Source organism: Apostichopus japonicus, chromosome 15 (genome assembly GCF_037975245.1).
Source record: "Apostichopus japonicus isolate 1M-3 chromosome 15, ASM3797524v1, whole genome shotgun sequence".
In the NCBI taxonomy this organism is placed as follows: Eukaryota; Metazoa; Echinodermata; class Holothuroidea; order Aspidochirotida; family Stichopodidae; genus Apostichopus; species Apostichopus japonicus.
Window position 1 is genome coordinate 10,332,089 of NC_092575.1, and position 18,932 is coordinate 10,351,020.

Sequence of the window (18,932 nt, forward strand, 5' to 3'; positions counted from 1 at the left end):
CTGTTACCACAATGCACTACAGCGGAAATAGTTTATGGTTGCATTAATCATTGATGATGTATTTACATGTATGTTTCTGTGAAAAAATACGTGTGGTAAATTGGAACAATATTACCATACTACAGGAATCTTCAATATATTGAAAGCATCTTAAAATATCTAAATTCTGGACTTATAGAAAATTAGACTTTCATTTCTCCTTTCTTGCACTATTTGCACCTGAAGAATTTTTTTGCTGCTAAGTTTTCTTTACAAAGCAAAAATTTTTTGCATTGAGTTATTTAATCCATCAATGAATTTGAATGATAACGATGCAAAGAAAAAGGAAAAACTTACTTTCACTCTGTTCTGTTCTTTCTTGATAATTGCTTCCATAGCAAAGTGAAAGGCTGCCAGACACTGGGCTTCTCTACGGTGGCATGAGAGCAGAGGCATTAACTTTACCAGCCACCCCTCAGATCTCCCCTGCGAGTGGGCCTTGTCGCTCTTACCAAACTCCCCGGGGTCATGAGTGCTGACGAAAGGTTCCACGAGGTCCAGGGTACCAGAGGTTGCCACGGCTCGCTCGATGTCTTGGTTTGCAGCAAGCACAGCTATAGCCAGACACGCATAGTACCTGATACTGTTGTCGTTATTGAAAGCCAAAGGGAACAGCCACTCGCATGCATGGAACTCTATCATTCTCTGTTGGTTGGCGGGTCCACCATACATGGCGCAGTTGGCCAATGCAGAGGCACAGTGGCGAAGTGTGATATTGTCGCTCATGCGACAACCGTAAATGACTGCCTGCAGTCCTCCCCAGTCGATCACTTTAGTACATGTTTCCTCTGAGTGCTTGAAGAGGTTCTCCAGGATCCCCATCCCAATCTGTAACAAGGTTGGTTCCTTCCTCGAACAAGCCAACCGAACCACCGATCCGAGGCCCCTCTTGGCGACGTAATCCCGATTGTCGGCCGTCATTATCTGTTCCAACAATCTCGCAGAGTTAAGTTGAACTGCCCTGTCTTCAGATTTACAATTTGCCAAGACCACATCTAATCCACCTTCCAATCTCAAAGCATCACTGATGCTACAAGCCAAGTCCCTTCCATACTTTGGGGTGCTCCATGCATCGTCTACCATTCGATACAGCTGCTGGGTAGCCTCTACCACTTTCTCGGTACTGTCCTGCTTTAACTGACCGATCACATCCTTGGCTAATGATATTGTACTGTCCATTCGAGGGGGTCCTCCTTGCACAGCAGGTTGACCCTCGGATGTTACATGACTTCCCTTCTGTTTCTTTTGTTTGCCCTTCTTAAGGGCAGCACTACCCCCAGAACTGGCCATGGTGTCCATTTCACCATCTATGCAATTCTCCCAGTCTTCACTCATTGTCCTTTGCCTGCCGAGATCTTCTCCTATTCCTTCCTTATATTTTCCAAGTTGCCCCGATGCAGCTACCTTCACTTCCTTCGCAGATCCTTTTGATGCTTTCTTTGAGCCCCTGCGCTGTTCCGTGTTGACCTTTGCATGTGGTAAGCGGTACTCCTGTGGGTGGCTGTGTCTTACTCTGGATTCTTGCCCACCCATGCAGGGATCTTACGATGGTTGGCAGATATGTCTGAAAAATGTTAAATTTAGGTCTCCTGTTATATTTAGGTCTAGAGTTAAACATTCTGAATATGCTGAATATACCATATAAAGTCTAATTATGTTCCATACACACAACCTTAACACTGTCAAAGTACACATAACTGAACTCTGTCAGAACTTATACTTGCCTTGATGCTGAACCATAACAATATCAACCAAACCAATCTCGACTAGCACTGAAAGGTACAAGTACTGCAAAATACAATCACATCAAAACAGCACACTATTCTATTTTCACACAGCTGACCGTCAGTGCGGGAGGGGAAATACATGAATTGATCAGCGCTAATTACTTAGGTTTGATAGTGATCGACACGCAATAACTGCAACTTCTAACACAGGCTGAGATCCATGCCAAAACCAGATAGAAAGTTCAGACTTGCAGGGTAGCCTACTGAGTAAATAGAGCAATCGAGGCCTAAGTTAGCTTTAGCTAAAACTAGCTTACGTAAGCTTTGATGTCATAGATTTATCCCTCATCCATCACATAAAGTAGACAGTTACTATTATATGTTAAGCACGACAATTTACCTACGACAAACCTGCAGAAGGATGACTTTACTTTCCGTAATGCCAGCTGAAACTAGACTCTAGAAACCGTGTGTTGCTCGGATACCTCCTGCCGTTGTCTGTCTGTAAATATCATGTGTAGCGTATCCAGGGACTTCTCCGGTACAAGTCAAAGATAAATCCTAACGGAAAGACCACATGATACCAAAATGAATTCGAGCTCCCAACTTGATTAAAATTATTTGCTACTCATGGTAATGTGAAATGGTCAACAAGGACAAATGATCAAAGCAAAAATAGCCCTAAATGTCACAGGGGTAATACTACGACCAAATTCATACAACAACGCATCAAAAGATAAATTCTAAGGTGCAGCATGCTCTGCAGGGGGCGGTAAGTATAAATTGCCGCAGAGCTGTATCGCTTCTCGGACTTTTGGCTAATATAATGTGTCGCATTATGTTCCCGGTCTAGGGGATCGTGATACACACCTGACGAATGGTAAACGTCACCAGTGGCGGAGAAACAGGGCGGGTTGGGGGGGTTTAACCCCCCCCCCACTTTTTGAAGAGGGGGGTTGGCCAACACAATCAACCCCCCCTAGTTTTTGCCAGTAATGTTCTGTTATAGCCTATGTTATGTGCTCCAAATGGCATAATAAATCATATTATTAAATTTGAAATTGTTAAAGTCATTTCAACCTTTTACCTGTTAGGCTACATCAACAATTAACGACCGAAAACCGAGTTAGAATTGACCCACACATTATTTCTAGCACTTTTCCCCCACCTTGCGCATTGGAACTTGTAGCTCCTAGCGCTAACTTCACCCCACAACAGACATACACAAAATAACGTTTTGTTGCTGTTGAATAGCTTTGGAACTGTATACACTTGCCAACTTCAACGAGGTGAAGGAAGGAAAAGAAAAAGAAGAAAGAGAGAAAAGGAGAAAAGGATGGAGTAGAAAATACGGCAAGAAAACGGGAAGAGAAAGAGGAACAGTGACAAATTATTCCAATTTGTAAAGCAAACAGCAGATATCACATCATATCAGTGAGCATGAAAATGGCGTTCCACTATAAACAGCCTCCAAACCATGGGCGCAGATCCTGGTGAGGACAGCGGGACGCGTCACCACCAACTTTTTCAGTAGTGGGGACATGATATACCGTGTCCCCACCAATTTGTCTTGACCAATAGCTGCATTTCAAGTTCCCCTGTATTGAACTTTGGCGCAGTTTGATCCAGCATTGTGCAAATGACATGCAGCAGTTCTCATTTTATTGTATTTTATCCACAGCATGTTAAATATAGGACGGAAATCGCATTTGCGGCAGTCTATATTTGTTTTCTGGGAGAGGACCCCAGACCCATCGTATATACAAAAGTCTACTTGGATTATTTGTCCCCTGATTTTCTTTTTGCAGACGCCAATGTATTTCTCTAAACTAAATTTCTAAGCCATGAGATCTAAAACTTAAGGAGGTTCAGGAGCATCATTAGGTCTGGGAAGTGTTATTTCCGGCGACCTGGGAGGTATATTTGCCCAAAAAAATCGTACGCTACGCGCGAACCCATGGTCGCGCTCCGCTTAGATAGTGTCATAGAACAGACACGCGTCCCCACCATTATCCAAGACTAATCTGCGCCCATGCTCAAAACTGTCGATGTGTGTAGTGTTCGGTTTCGGAAATATCTGGTAAATTTTTATTTCCTTCAACGAAATTTTGTAGTAGCCGTCTGAATTTTCGAAAATTCCCTAACCAACATTCTTCATCATACTTCATCATACTCGTGCAATTTGAAGGGTTTTTTTCTATAACGGTTGTCCAATGATGATATTTTGTGCAACATTATGGGTATGTTTTGAAGTGAATTTATTCACGAGAATTGTGAATTTTCAAATTCTGAACAGTGAGGCTGACGGATATTGTGGGCCGCGATGAAGAATCACCTACAAAAGCAATGATCCACAGGATATGATGTGTGATGTTTCAAGCCCGAGAAGTGCCATTTCCGGTGATCTGGGGGTACCAAAACCAGAAATTTGCTTGTACGCTGCGCGCCAACCAATGGTGGCGCTCCGCTTAGATAGTAATACGCGCCCCCCGGGTTAGAAAATCCTGCATACGCCCCGGGTTAAATGCAGCTTTTCAAGGCCTGGGCAGTGCCATTTACTGCAATCTGGGAGGCAATAGTTGCCAAAAAATTCTTGTGCACTTCGTGCCAACTTATGGTGGCGCTCCACTTAGATAGTGAGCCAGCAGTTATGACTTTTTATTTCAACAATGGCCTGCAACCCCCCCACTTCTGACAAGAAATCTCCGCCACTGAACGTCACCGCGTCTCGATGCAAGGGGACTGGGGCTGCGAGCAGATCCGTCGGTTCGTTGTTTTTTTTTGTGTGTTTTTACGTGCCCTGGCCAGGTGCAATTCCTGGGTGACTTTGCTTAAAACCTATGACTGCATGGATTTCACAACTTAAGACCCTGAATCGCTTTCACTGTCAACGGAACCGCGATAGGCCCATTCGGTTTTCGAACTAGCTGACTTCCATAGAGAAATGCGGAACCAACAGATATCGATCAAGGTTTGAAGCTATACAATCAGACCCGTTTTCAGGAGTTAATTTGGGGGAAGGAGCCGCTACTGAGGACGACGGGACAAGAATTTTCCGATATTAGAAAATAAAGGAGAAATCAGCACAATAAACGGCCGGGTTGAGACAGTCTTATTTTTATCATAGTGCAAACTGTTTGTTTCAACAACCTCTTGTTTTGACAAATGCATGCTATCTTTTTGGAGAATTGCTGAACTCATAACAAGAATATATGCATGGCTTCCAACAGCACTGTACCAGCTGCGTTGCCAGCCTGAGTTTTGCATACAAACGCTAACAATGACAATTAAAAAATTAATGGCATACCAGCAGGCGCGGCGGAACGTAAAAATTATTGGGGGGGGCTAATGTGTGGAGACTATCTAAGCGGAGCGCCACCATCAGTTGGCGCGGAGCGTACAAGAAAATTTTGGGTTTTTTCAAACCCCCAATTGACCGGAAACGGAACTTCCCGAGTGTTTTATGCTGCGAATACCTAGCCCTTAAATATGGGTCTCAAGCCTGCAATTTCTCAGATTGTACGTAAAAGTCTGTAAAAACATTGTAATTTGTATATTCGATGGTGTTTTAAGAGAGTAGCTATTACTCGTAGTGTACTCGTAGTGAGGCGGAGTGTATAGCCTAGTGGTTAACGCCGGCGTCTCCCAGTCATGAGATCCTCGGTTCGATTCCCCGCCGACAGCAATGTGTGTCGTCTGGCAAGGGTGTTGTTCAATAACAACTTCCCGACATGGACGTTAAATGGATGTGTGCCGAGAAATTGGCTTCGGTCAGCTTGCGAGTCTATAAGCCTCCATGGCTTCTTTCGCGAGTTCCTGCTTGCGGGAAGATCACATATACATACATACATACATACTCGCATGCAAAGACGTTTTTGAGTGTAGTAAGGGCAGTGGCGGAGCTAGGGGTATTGGTCGGGGGGGTGGGCAAGAATGGTCTGTAGGGGCGCTTTCGACACTATCTAAGCGGAGCGCCACCATAGGTTGGCGCGGAGCGTACAGAAAATTTCTGAGTAAAGATACTCCCTAGATTGCAGGAAATGACCCTTGCTAATTTGCAGATAAACGGAGAATAAATAGGTGTCGTCGCCATTTTGTCGGAAAATTACACCAACAGAATATGACAAATGTTAATAGGTATATGAGAGCGCAATAAAATAGTCAATAATCGCGAATAAGTAAAAAGTATTGAAAAGCTGAAAAGGGCGCCAGCAGTCCATTTGAGTCCGTCAGGGAGGGGGGGCATCCGCCCCCTGACTGTATATATGAACGCTCCGCCACTAAGTAAGGGGATGTTGGAGAACTGGCTCAAATAAGGCAAGTCATTGGCCTAAGACGAAGTTGTGTTACGCTTACCGGTACTCACACTCACTGCTTCCACTTTTCACGGGGCGTGAAGACGCGGTTGGGGTGACAATGTGGTCTATAGCCAGGGGACGGGCCGAGGGTCCCCCAGCAATTACTAAAATTATAACACCTATATAGTATACGTGTGCATCGGACAGATCGACAAGTATGCATTGAAAAATGGGCAGATGCACGTTTCGGAGCCTTGGTAAATATTGGGGGGGCTTATCATGCATTTGCCCCCTCAACTTTTTCATTGGGGGCTGAGCCCCCCCCCCCAAGCCCCCCCCCCGGTTCCGCCGCCACTGCATACCAGTTGTTATCATATAGGAGCCGCGGCCCCCAGTCACCTACACGACCCACTATAATAACTCATTTCCCCCTACCCAGAAGGTCCCTTTTTGGCAGGTAAAACAAATATTGATAACACAATTAATTTACACCTCAATTCCCCCATCCCTCGGCATAGGCTACAGCTACGTACCATCTTTGATATTTTCAATTACCTGTGTAAAACACTAAGTAAAGCAGAGTTTATAAAGGAACGTAAAGTCCTGTTTTCCCCTACAAAGTGATTTTACGTTTTGTTTTTGGAAGTATAAATTCCTAAATGAAATAAAGAATGTTTAGATGCAAATTACAAGGCCTGGGTATTGCCATTTCCGGCAATCTTGGGGATATTTTTGGCAAACATTTTAGCTTCGCTTCGCGTCAAGATGGGAGAGCTCCGCGCTTAAATTAGTGTCATGGTGGTCTCCATGGCTTTTGGGAAATGGAGCACCCACTAAAATGTATCATAATGAGCGCACATCACGAGCGCGGAGCGCGAAGTCCCAAAGGCGAGGGTCCAGGGCCCGCCTTAGAGCCCTGGAAGCTCTGGGGTTCTACAAGCTCTCTGGTGCAATCTAAGCCGTATATGGAACATTTCGTGGTGATTTCATCGACTGAGATTTTGGGTAAAATCTGCGTTCATAGACACATTTTTGGTCCGCCTTGTCTGTCATACTGGGAACATGAAAAAATGTGTTGCAAAGCTAGAATACATTAAGAGATTGAAAGGACAATAAGACCAAATGACCAATGTCCAATTAACATCAACATGTATATTTCCACCCGTGGCGTAACTCCTGTGGACAAATGGTATCCAAGTTCCCGAGAACTTGGGAAGGCTAGAGCTTGAATTTACTGAGCCTGGCCTTCTTGTCAGCAAACATATCGATTAGTCCATCTATATCAAGTGACCATGCCTCCTCGCTCTCGATGGAAAGGATAGCCAGCGAATCCAGCCGATCTTGAGAAATGGTTGAACGTAGGTAAGTCTTGATTAGCTTCAACTTGGAGAATGATCTTTCTGCGGTCGCCACTGTGACAAGAAGTGTAATAAATAGGACCACAGCCGATAACAGCTTTGAGTCGGTACTAAGGTCACACAGAAAAATATGTCCATTGTCTCGTTTATAGTTTCTTTTCCAACGAAAACGTGCCGTTTCAAAAGAAAAAAAAGGGGACCCCTCTTCTAAGTTCTGTACATCAGTGCAGCGGGGGGCCCCTTTGGTCGGGGGCCCCTGGGTTTGCCCCGTCCGAGCCCATAGGCGTTACGCCGCTGCCTCAGATGCAATTTGGTGCGACAAAAGTGTACAATGGTGATGTTAATTTACTTCTAAAAAAATGTTTCCCAGGTGTAATTTTCTAAAATATTTATAAAACAAAGTTGGGATCATCTTTCTCAAAAAAAAATATTTTTCATAGGTTATAAATTTCTTACAACCAGCCTGTAACTGCAAAATGGTGATAAACTGTAAATCCTCATGCTCATACATTTAATTTTAAACCAGAAAACGTAAAGGTTTAGACTAGTCTACCACTGCTATTCCTCTCGATTTTTTTAATTTCCAATCATATGATTCAGCGGATGTTCGGAAACACTTTTTGGCTCACCTTTGGGGGGGGGGCCATGGCCCCCGTTGGCCCCCCCTTGGATCCGCCAGTGGAGATGTGGCGTTGGAGGGGAAGGGAGCTAGAGAGGAGATGTGAGGAAGGTGGTGTCCGCTGGTGAAATTTTCTCTACCTAAGTCTAAACATGGAGGTAAAAACTGTTTTTACCTCCATGGTCTAAAATCACCAATCCGCGCCTTGCGATTGAAGTTACGCAATACTTGGCTGTTTTTATAACGTAAACGATTTCAGGCAAGTTTAGCACTTTTATGTATGGACTCCACCGAAAAACAGATGGCACACGGAAACTTGTGGGAAGGTAAAATCGAACACGTTGGAACCTTCACATTTCTCACCATTGTAGCCTGAATCTGATCTTCCGCATCATGAATGATAAGATTGATAGTATGTCGCATTATAAATGTATTTTCATTATTAGTTTCATTCGACGGACATGGGTAGTTATTACAAACACAACAGATCAGTGGATAACGTTAGTGTCATCCTGCGAGTGTAACTGTAAGACGTGAGGCATTACGTCGTTAGTATATATATGTTTCACGTTCCAACATTAACAGCAATAACTAAGTGCTAGCCTAACCTGTTACTGTGTTAGGCTAATTGACATTTGTTTACACTGACACAGTCAGTTAAGTCTGATCGTTTAAGTTAGAACTTTCAAAGGGAGAACTGGTATTACAGAGGTCGAATCTGTGGTGGTTGTGATCAGAGAAATATGTACAATTGACATGATAATAGTTCAAGATAATAACACTATGTTGAGAATAGTTGACTCAAAACAGTATCACTATGTTCATTAATGTACTTTTTATCACTATCATGTTTTGTGTAGATTTTTACCCAATTATCCCACTTTATGCCCTAATTTTGAGGATGGTAAATGTAAATGTCCCTATTTTTGTGAGACAGGTTGGTAGACAATGTCATACTTACATGAGAAAAAAATTAAACGCTGTTACTTAGTTGACAAATTTATCTCAATATCTCATCCCTTACTTAGATATGGTTGATACAATGGAACCTACTTTAGACTGGCTAAACCTGGGACTTTGATTTAGTGGGTGGTTTATGACATCATAACGGCAAATGTTCTTGAGAAAACTTGCTTTTCTATTACAATCTTGCTGATTTTTCCATGAAACTTGATACTTTCAGAATGTTTACATCGCAGTCTAAGATTTCTGTACTTAAAATGCAATTTTATTGTTGTAGAACTATTTTCTTTCTATCTAAATAAGTGACTTAAAGATATATATAGAAACACAGTTTGCTGAATTGCCGTGGTAACATTGATCATTCACTCTGTTGTTGATGCATTCACAAAATACCACCAAAGTTGAAAAAGTCATATCTGTAGCATACTAAATGCTATGAGGATATGGTTTTGATATGCAGCTGCAAAAGTTTAAGTATTTTCCTAAAGCAATCAACTTCAGCCACAGGACTATCCCTTCAACTGGTGAGGGTAGTTACTGACCATTCTTAGTTCTGCACATGGATGAGCAGATATGTATTTCTGCATACAGTTTGTACAGAAGACATTGCACTACTGGTTTTACTCTGTGAATTGAAAAGTTGTTGAACTAATAATCTTATATTTCTTGACCAGTGACTTAAAAATTGAATTCTGTTGTTTCTTTCTTACAGACCTCCGAAAGAGGGCCAGACAGCTGGAGAATGAAATAGATTTGAAACTGGTGTCTTTCAGCAAACTTGGAACTAACTACAGTTCCCACAGAGATGATGTTAACAGGTGATATTTTGTAGTTGCCTGAATTCTTGTCAACTTTTTCAATGTCAACTAAAATTCAGAATAAGTTTTGATGAAACATTGTATTTTTATGAAACATTGTATAAATTGTTTAAGGGGATATGAGGTATCAATTTTTGTGTAGTAATTTGATGTAAAGGTTTGTGAAATTTCAGATTTGATCCTAGTTGCAACCACAGCATTGCAGAGCCTATGATTTATTTGCTTAGGAACCGAAAGGACTCTTTCTTACTTATTTCTTTTTTATTTTATCATGTTTTGTTAGATAATTATGCAGTCAAAAGTCAGAGTTGTGTAACTTTTTCAAAAGTGTAGTTTGAATAACATTGTAGTTTTATAGTTGTAATCTCGCTCTGCATTGTGTGTTCGACTTTAACTCTGACTATCCTCAATGATTTTCATATCCTCAGTTCTGACACCTCGCCGTTACTCAGTGCTTCCAATAGTGAGCACATGTTTGACACCATGGCCATGGAAATAGAACAACTCTTAGCAAAAGTAAGTACATCAGATTAAGCGTCATACAGTTGCACCAGTAATCAGTGCAACATTGGCAAAAGTAAGAGCACACTATTAAAACCTGCTGTAATAGTCTGAGCAAAGTCTCAGCAAATGTAAGCACACAAAAAGTTGCACAGTGACAGGCTGATAGCTCATCATAGACATATTACTCATACTGTATGTTGCTGACTGTGGCAGTTGAAAAACCACAGGTACATTGTACACATGTAACCATGAGGTCACAAACTAATTTCTTTGGGTAGGTCCTACAACCCAGAAAGTAGCATGGAAAATATATATATATATATACACATATATCAATATATCATCCATAGCCCAGTGGTTAGGGTGTCCGCATATAAAGCGGGAGGCCCGGGTTTGAATCTAAGTGGAGGCTGAAAGTTTTGTCACTTTTCTGGATATTTCAACTCACTACGATTTCAATTATATATGTATGTATCTATATACATATATACGCAACTCATTAAGAAAGCTGACTGGGAAGTCATAATTTTTTTTAGCTGGAAAGACCCAAGAAATCATTGGCTACAATTTCATTTTCTTAATCTCTTGATCTCACAGCTGACAGAAGTCAATGACAAAATGTCTGAATACACAAACAGCATATCCATGTCATCACCGAGCTCGGCCTTACTGCACACATTGCAGAGGCATAGAGATATCTTACAAGATTACAGTCAAGAATTCCAGAAAACAAAAGCAAACATTACCGCCTGTAGAGAAAGAGAAGAACTATTAGGGTCTGTGAGGAGAGACATTGATGCTTACAAGAGCTCTTCTGGTCTGAACAGACGATCTGAAATATACCTTAAAGAGAATGAACATATAAGAAAGTAAGTTTTACAACGGGGAGGGGTTTGGGGAGGGCTGCTAGCTTGGAGAATTGATTTCACTTTTAGGAATAACAGAAATAAGCTTTCAATTCTAAAATTTTAGTTTTTACTTGAGAATAACGGTTTTTTAGTAGTATTTTAAAAGCTACTCCATATTACCAACATATTATTATAATGTTTTCTTGAATGCTTCAGTGATTTTGGTTCAAAGTGTGTGCGCTCAAAAAGGCTTTTAAGTGCAATCATCATCATTGTATAGAAATATAGAGCTGTGCTATATATGTGTGTATATATATGTTCATATGTGTATAGAGTTATGTATAGAGCCGTGCTATATATGTGTATATATATGAGCTGGTGCTATATATGTGTATATATGTGAGCTGTGCTATATATGTGTGTATATATATGTTCATATGTGTATAGAGTTATGTATAGAGCCGTGCTATATATGTGTATATATATGAGCTGGTGCTATATATGTATATATGTGAGCTGTGCTATATATGTATATATGTGAGCTGTGCTATATATGTGTATAGGGCTATGCATAGGGATGTTATTCTAAGCTATTTATCTCTTTGGGCTATTGAACTGTTCTATATAAAATAGGATAAATTGTACTGTTGGTAAACAGTGGTGAAGTAAATGACCAGGGGAGATAAGTGTACTTATATTTTTTTCTGATGAAACTAGTATTTTATGGCTAATTTCAAATGTTTAAACATGTTTCATGAAACCTTTGTTAATGTTATTTCCCTTCTGACAGTGCTGATAGGATAGCTGACGAAACTATTGAGTGAGTATTACAGTCAAGTTTGTTACATGTTCAGAGGAAAATCAGAGGAAAAGATACAGGGATGTTACTTCTTTAAAATTCAATTTTTTTTTTACGAAAACTGATTTTCCATCTTGAAGAATGAAGATATATTTAAATTCTCAGCTAGAAGAAACATGATTTTTACGTTTATTGTTAAACACTGTGCATACCTTTTAAACCTAAAATGTCAAATTCTTATTGTTATGAAGCAGATAATATCATATTAACCTCAATGACGTTTGATTTCTGGCATTTAATGATCACTTCTTTTAAAGTACATAGTTCCATGTCTGGAAGTAATCTGTCAATAAGGTATCACTAGATAGGTGCAGAATAACTTGAAGCTGATTCCCATAAAACCAATATACAGAGTGGTTAGAACTCATCTCTCCACCTTGACATGACTTCAATATTGGTTATTGTGTATGGCGTGTAACTGTTACCTCAGGACACTCTGTACTGATTTGATAATATACAGGGTACAGAACAAGATTCACCGATTCTTTTGTGTGACTTGAATTAAGATGCAACTTCCTATTTAGTGATACCACTTGGATGATCAGACCTAGAGAGGGCAATGAAATGTGAATGCGATGGAGGTTGTGGCATAAAATATTTTCGGTTTTGCAAATTCTGTTCAACATCAAAGGATCCAATGCAAACATTGTCCATATATAAAGATGTGCAGAGTTGCTAAACCCTAAAGTAAACAAATAATATACTGTACTTGTGCTTGTGTTGGTTGTACTCATGATATACATATATTACTTCCTACCTACCTTCCTGTATCCACAGTGTCGCCTTGGCAACCAAAGAGAACTTGAGAGAACAAAGAAACACCATGAAGAAGATATCAACTGGAATGAATAATTTAGCCAGTATCCTTTGATAAATGAAAGCCTTTTGTTCGAATTTTACAGTTTTGGTTTTGAGATGACAAAATTTCTTTTTAACCAACTATAAACGTGTCCATGTGGTAGTGCGAGGGGGGTAAATGACTATATTGTGTTGATTTTGTTGATGACCAAATTCCTTAAAACTTTAAAAGAAAGGTCAGGTCTGCTTATTGTCATGTTTTATGCAATGTTTCTGTCACTTTTCCATTATTTTCAAGACTTAATAACTCTCTAAGGTTTGCTTAATTAATCCTCTGTTTGTTTCAGATGATTTGATGTCTACTCTGCTGCTGAAATCATTAACAAAAATGACAAAAAAAAAGAAAATGTGCCCCTACTCTGAGGCACGATAATAGTTGTTTTTGTTGCTATTTTGCATCTTTGCATTCTTTGTTACATCTTTTCACATGTACTGTTATTGAACTTCATGTTGTTGATTTGTCAAGAAATCAGCTACTTTTCTCATATTAAGCCTTGACGAAATGGTACAGATCGTTTTCCACTTTTGAATAGTCTTATACAGAGAATAAACATACGTAAAAGGAGAGACACTCTGATCATCGGTGGAGTGGTCGCCGTATGTATCATACTATTGCTTCTCTATGCTTTCCGATGAGCGGTGCAACACCTCTTTCGAACGTCTCCGACCAAATGCGGCGGGAGTCTTCATTCGGGGAGGACCGTAAGGTTTACGTCACTCTGGTCTCTCGTCAACTACCTGGTCTGCCAGAAATACCACCTGCCAATTTATTATTCTCTCTGGCCTCTTGCATCTAGGATCTGTTTTCCTCTTATGTGGAAACTATTTTCAGACCTTGATCCTAAACAGTACCAGTGCTGGCATGTGGTTTTACTGAACAGTGGAAGACTGTACAGACACATGTTGTCATGGTAACTTGTGGGTGGTTTCCACCCAATTGAAAATATGACAAGGAATGGTGGAACATACTTTCTGTGAGACAGAAAGTGAAGCCATGTAGTAATTGTAAATTATTTTCCTATCATCTGATGAACATTATTAGATTTATTTTGAATATTTAGCATTTATCATCAGTTGATGTCTTTTATTTCATTGAATTATTATATTTCTGTATTTGTGCTCATTTGTATATCCTTCAGTGATCAGACAGTCTTAGTATTAGTGATCTACAACGTGCACATTGCTTTGTTGATCATAAGGCTCAGTGATCTAAGGTCTGTAGAATTTGTCTTGCACGAGATGTATAAATTGTCCATTTCATGAATTAAGTGCTCTTGTTTATAGTTGTAATTGTTGTCAAGAATACAGGAAACTTAGCTTGAACAAATGTCAGTGATTCTTCTAGCAAAGTTTGCTGAATGTTAGCTTCAGCTGTAAGGGAAACGTAAATATTTCAGTACTGAATTTAGAAAGAAGGCTCGGCTAAGTATCTCTACTGTTATAGTGTGTTAGGTCTAGACTAATTGTTTCGTTTTACAGACAATGGTTTAAGCAAATGTGTGACATTTGTTTGCAACAAAGTATTCTCTGTAGGAGCATTGATGAAGAGAGTAATTATGCTGTTAACCAAGCCATGTATGTTATGTTATGTCTTAGGCAGGCAATTAAATCCCTCCAAACATGTGAAAACCACATATATGCCAAATCAGATACAATAGTCAAAATATCTTGAATATTACTATTTAACCTTTTAAAATTGTTGAGTGTGAAATATTTTGTATGCTAACTGCCTCTGGCTATGAATGAAAGGAATATGCAGGTGTTCAAATATTCAGAAAAGGAAATATTGTCATGGTAACAAAGCACATTGTTTAGGATCATTGAGCCATGAAAGTTGACCAAATAGTCAGAAATAGTAATCCAAACAATTAAAAACTGGACGGAGGATATGCATTACTACGTAAATCAGCCATAAAAGATCTGTTGAAGCACGTAAAACGCTTGAATGCCTAAGAAAGAAAATACAATACAAATACCTTGCAAGAAATGAAACAGTTGAACGTTAAAACTGAAAGTAAAATTTCCATTTATTGTTTCTCAAAAATGTCTACAAAACTGTCAACAGATATTTACAAATACTAATTTACATATTCATTAACTGCTACTACTATGTAACTTGCTTCAACATATTACAAAATACATCTCAAGGTGAACAAGAACATTTTTTCTCAAAGAAAGTTCCTTCAAGGCTAAATTATATTTATCAGTCTCCCTTCTTTCTTCTTTTTTCATTCTATATGTAATTTTTAGTTTCTGATGAATTTACAAACTGATTTAGCCGTCATTTTTCAGTCTGATGTCAATGATATTTAATACAATTTAATTGTTTTGATTACTGCCATATATTCAGACGAGAGCTTGCACCATCTTACACTGTTTGGGCTTGAAAGCCCTTTTCTTGTTTTGGGTGGTCTTACAGTCTAAGTTACTCTTGGGTAGTCTTAAAGTTTAACTTTGAAGCATAAAAGATATTTTATATTTTCTTATTGCTAATATGGTTGAATGTAGTTTGTTACCCCTGGCGACACAATTTGCAGAGCACTGTAAAATGATGTATTTAAATTTATGCTGTGAAATAATGATAAAATAATCTCAGCCATTTAGATTAATTATTACCATCAAGAATGAACTGTTTATTTGTGAGGAGCTTATTGTTACAAGGCCATGTTCTGTGATGTTTAATTCATACAGCTGCGTTACGTCATGACCAAACTATTTACCCATCATCCCTTGTCCTGATAGGATGCACTTCTGGTTGAGCTATCACCAAAATGAACAGGATTAAAGATAGTTGTAAGTCTGCAAGAGAAATGTCCTTGCCCCCGCTAGCGTAATATCTTTAATGTGATTTTGTCACAATTTTGGCACATGGGTCAGTTTTATACAATATTCGGGGATAAGATTTGCATATGTGTAATACACAATTCATGTAACCATGGTATGTATCACTTGTACACACTGTAAGGTCACATGTTCATCATCTATCATTTACTTGTCTGTTGGTGTGGTTTTCAGTGTCTCTTATTTCCACTGCATAAATTAACGTTTGGAATAGAGCTTTTTTACTAGGTAGTAAATTATATCCTTTTTCTGCATTACCACATTGCATTTGTTCCTCTGACTGGCACATGGCAACCCAGTGTGACTGATGCCCTAATGAAACGTGATATGATTTCGGAGAAAAAAAATATATCACTTATTCATGACATCATGATGACATCATCACCTAGCACTTGCAGTTCTTTTGAGGCTTGTTTGCAGCCTGAGGGCGTGGTGGAGAACAGATTCGGCCGTATTTCGAGCTATATTGGACCCCGGACGAGGAACGGGTATAGAAATGTCCGACGACTGAATATTATGAATTAGTGTCGAAAGCTTGTTTAATCCTTTCTGCTTTAGAAGGACCTGTAAGAAAAGTAAACCCCAAATGCTATATGTCGAGCAAAAGTCATTTATTTATTAAAAGAAAAGTATTATAATTTGAACTTGTACACATCACAACAAATGCAGAATAGCATTTTATGAATGCTGTTGGCATTGATAATAATAATAATAATAATAATAATAATAAAGAAACTTCATTCTTCAAAAGTCTCAAAGAGTCTCATTCTTCACTTCAAACTGTAAATATGAACTTCTACGCTACAACCGCTGGAGTTAATTACATCCTGACCACTCCTGATGGTTCCAAAGACTTCTATCATTGATATATTACAACACACACACACACATGAAAAGAACTTCACTTGTAAGGAAATGCTATTAGTTTTGAGTTTTTCATGTATTATTATTTTATTTATTTATTTTTGTGCTTGAAGAACCATCCGCAAATGATCAAATAACAGCAAAGATCCAGAAACTGATAAAACCAATATATTTCACATTTTCAATTTGAAAAAAATAATAATAATAATTGCCAAATTTAGGTATATATGCTGGTGTGAAACACTTATCCAAACTTGAGGACAACACACTAACAGTTTCTTTGAATTTTAAATATCAGTATTGCTTGTAAAATGTAACTAGTTGGTCATGTACACTTTTGCTTACACTGTACACTTTTGCTTCCCCTTTACAGCCACCTTCAATGTGTATTTACTCACAAAATAAATCTGTGTAATATTACAAATGGAAAAACATATTTGAGGGTCAAATCATCCAAAATATAAAAAAATAATAATAATTATATGTTAGTAATATATAAGTCAGTAAGCTTGCTCCAACATTGAGATTAAAATGCTAGAGAGTGGGGGAGGGGAGGAAAAAGTCCTCATAAACATTTGCAGACTCCTCTCTTAAAAATGCAACGAGGCAAATTGAATCCAGCACAAGGCACATTGTCAGTTCAATGAATTAATGTCATAACACATGCTTAAAACCTTCAAAAAATTTAGTTCCAAATAAATACCAACATTTAGCAAAGGGCTGCTAAATTTTCAGGCACACTGCTATAGCAACCAATCTACTTCGCATCGGATTACGCTGAAGTTACAAGCTATCTCTTACATTCACATTTTCATGTACTTTGCTCACCCTCCAAGGGTGTAATTAGTTAATAAGTAACCTTAACAGTAAATGGTTCATAAATTATACCCGGATGTGTGCATTCAAATTTAGCTAGGGCTAATTATGACTACTGTGAAAGTGTGTTGTAGGATTGTCTTGGCATTTTATTGCTTGTTTTAAAAAAAAACTGAATTTGTCAAGCTTTTCAACATATTTAAAGACATTTCACAGCAACTGACTAGCGATAAAGCTTGTGCCTGACCAGTATTTGCATGGAACCTGTATAAAAACTAACATCTTTCACATACTGAGAATCAATCAGTAACTCATAAAAGACAGTGTTTGAATTTGTAAAAATAATGACTTACCTGTTTCAAGTTTGGATGTTTACACATAGTTCTTAATGCCACCAGAGCTACTTCCTGCACCCCATACTGACTGTCATGGCAACCAACTTCCAATAAGCTGTTAAAACAAAAGTAATCTACTTACATAACATGTGTTACATCTATTATACAAGTGGAAGAAAGGAAAAAACAGATTTCTTTACAAATCAATCTTGAGCTTCACACAAAGATTAGGATCTAACTGTAGAGGCTGAAGTCTGACATTGTCTAAACCAGGGTTTCCCTAACAGAGTTGTCCACGAACCCCCAACTTTTCGAGACACGATCTGAGTCATTATTATACTAAAAAAATAATACGTATAACAGTGCTTTGTAAAGATCAGGTTCATAGTGTAATATTGTAGAGGTTGTCCATAGGTACAACTTTTGTACATTGCTAAATTATATGATATATCAGATTTTAGTTCAATAAAAAGTACTCTAGTTGTGACTTTCAGAAACGTCTCACGAACTCCCTGGGATGGACTCACGCATCCCCTGGGGTTTCATGCACCCCAGTTAGGGAACCCCTGGTCTAAACAATAATGTAGAGCATTCTAGGACTGCAACTGAAATTTGTCTCATATCAAGGAATGTGTGTTTTATGAACAAACTAGACATTTCTGTTATAACTGTCAAAATATTAAACACACCAAAGTTCTTGAATAAAGCAGTATTTAGGGATTAACCTGCTATAACATTAATGAAAATCAATGGCCAGGTCAAAAGGATGCTAATGCATTCTGAAATGAATGAAAATTCACAAAATAAATGAAGAATGGTCGAGATTTTACACAAAAGATACTCACTAATCCGGTGCTTTAGACTTGATGAGCTGGGCAGATAGTTTGTGGTTGTGTCTGGTTAGGTTTCCCAGTGCACCTACAGAATGAAAACAATCCAGTTACATCTGGATTACCGTTGATTTATTATGAAATTGATTTATTATGGAAGATGTAAACAATGGTGTAGAGATCCAGGTTCTGAGGACAATTATCATATCTGACCTCCTTTAATAGTCTTTATTTTTCTTTCAGGATATAAATTATGAAAATAAAAATACGGTATTATTTATCCTACACCTCCATAGGCCCTTCTGGGGGTGTAGCACCCCCTGAGAAACTCTCATCAAGTCTGGATGTAGGTAAC

The 18,932-nt window shown here is 38.8% G+C and overlaps 3 protein-coding genes across 6 annotated transcripts in view; 1 reads left to right on the forward strand and 2 right to left on the reverse strand.

Moving 5' to 3' along the window:
• LOC139981180 (NAD(+) hydrolase SARM1-like) overlaps window positions 1-2,518 on the reverse strand; it is a 45,218-nt gene extending 42,700 nt beyond the window's left edge. Inside the window, exons 1-2 of one of the 2 annotated variants that reach the window (XM_071993381.1) lie at window positions 2,178-2,518; window positions 337-1,603 (exon numbers count right to left, since the gene is read on the reverse strand). In XM_071993381.1, coding sequence (XP_071849482.1) covers window positions 337-1,572 — 1,236 coding nt within the window. In that variant the 5' untranslated portion in view covers window positions 1,573-1,603; window positions 2,178-2,518. Of the gene's footprint in view, window positions 1-336; window positions 1,604-2,166 lie in introns of both variants that reach the window. The other variant, XM_071993380.1, reaches the window with a different exon arrangement.
• A 5,716-nt stretch (window positions 2,519-8,234) lies between these two features.
• Window positions 8,235-14,194, forward strand: LOC139980755 (Golgi SNAP receptor complex member 1-like). 2 transcript variants are annotated; one of them, XM_071992658.1, is made up of 7 exons: window positions 8,235-8,367; window positions 9,717-9,822; window positions 10,251-10,338; window positions 10,924-11,195; window positions 11,965-11,994; window positions 12,811-12,893; window positions 13,403-14,194. In XM_071992658.1, exons 1-7 carry the CDS (start codon window positions 8,322-8,324, stop codon window positions 13,525-13,527), a joined length of 750 nt encoding a protein of 249 aa, XP_071848759.1. In that variant the 5' UTR covers window positions 8,235-8,321; the 3' UTR covers window positions 13,528-14,194. The 2 variants fall into 2 exon arrangements, with proteins under 2 accessions (XP_071848759.1, XP_071848760.1); XM_071992659.1 differs by having other exon boundaries at window positions 8,295-8,453.
• Window positions 14,195-14,900: 706 nt separating this feature from the next.
• The window catches only part of LOC139980753 (serine/threonine-protein kinase 36-like), a 48,034-nt gene continuing 44,002 nt past the window's right edge, over window positions 14,901-18,932 (reverse strand). For both annotated transcript variants that reach the window (XM_071992655.1, XM_071992656.1), the window contains exons 29-31: window positions 18,593-18,665; window positions 17,766-17,862; window positions 14,901-16,296 (exon numbers count right to left, since the gene is read on the reverse strand). In XM_071992655.1, the coding sequence (XP_071848756.1) occupies window positions 16,114-16,296; window positions 17,766-17,862; window positions 18,593-18,665 (353 nt within the window). In that variant the 3' untranslated portion in view covers window positions 14,901-16,113. The remainder of the gene's footprint in view (window positions 16,297-17,765; window positions 17,863-18,592; window positions 18,666-18,932) is intronic.

Excerpts from the sequence above, each read along its gene's own strand:
- LOC139980755 (XM_071992658.1), top strand. The coding sequence starts at position 8,322 with ATGGACTCCACCGAAAAACAGATGGCACACGGAAACTTGTGGGAAG. Across the intron at positions 11,196-11,964 it reads GAGAATGAACATATAAGAAA|TGCTGATAGGATAGCTGACG; the intron begins GTAAGTTTTACA and ends CCCTTCTGACAG. Across the intron at positions 12,894-13,402 it reads TGGAATGAATAATTTAGCCA|ATCGTTTTCCACTTTTGAAT; the intron begins GTATCCTTTGAT and ends GAAATGGTACAG.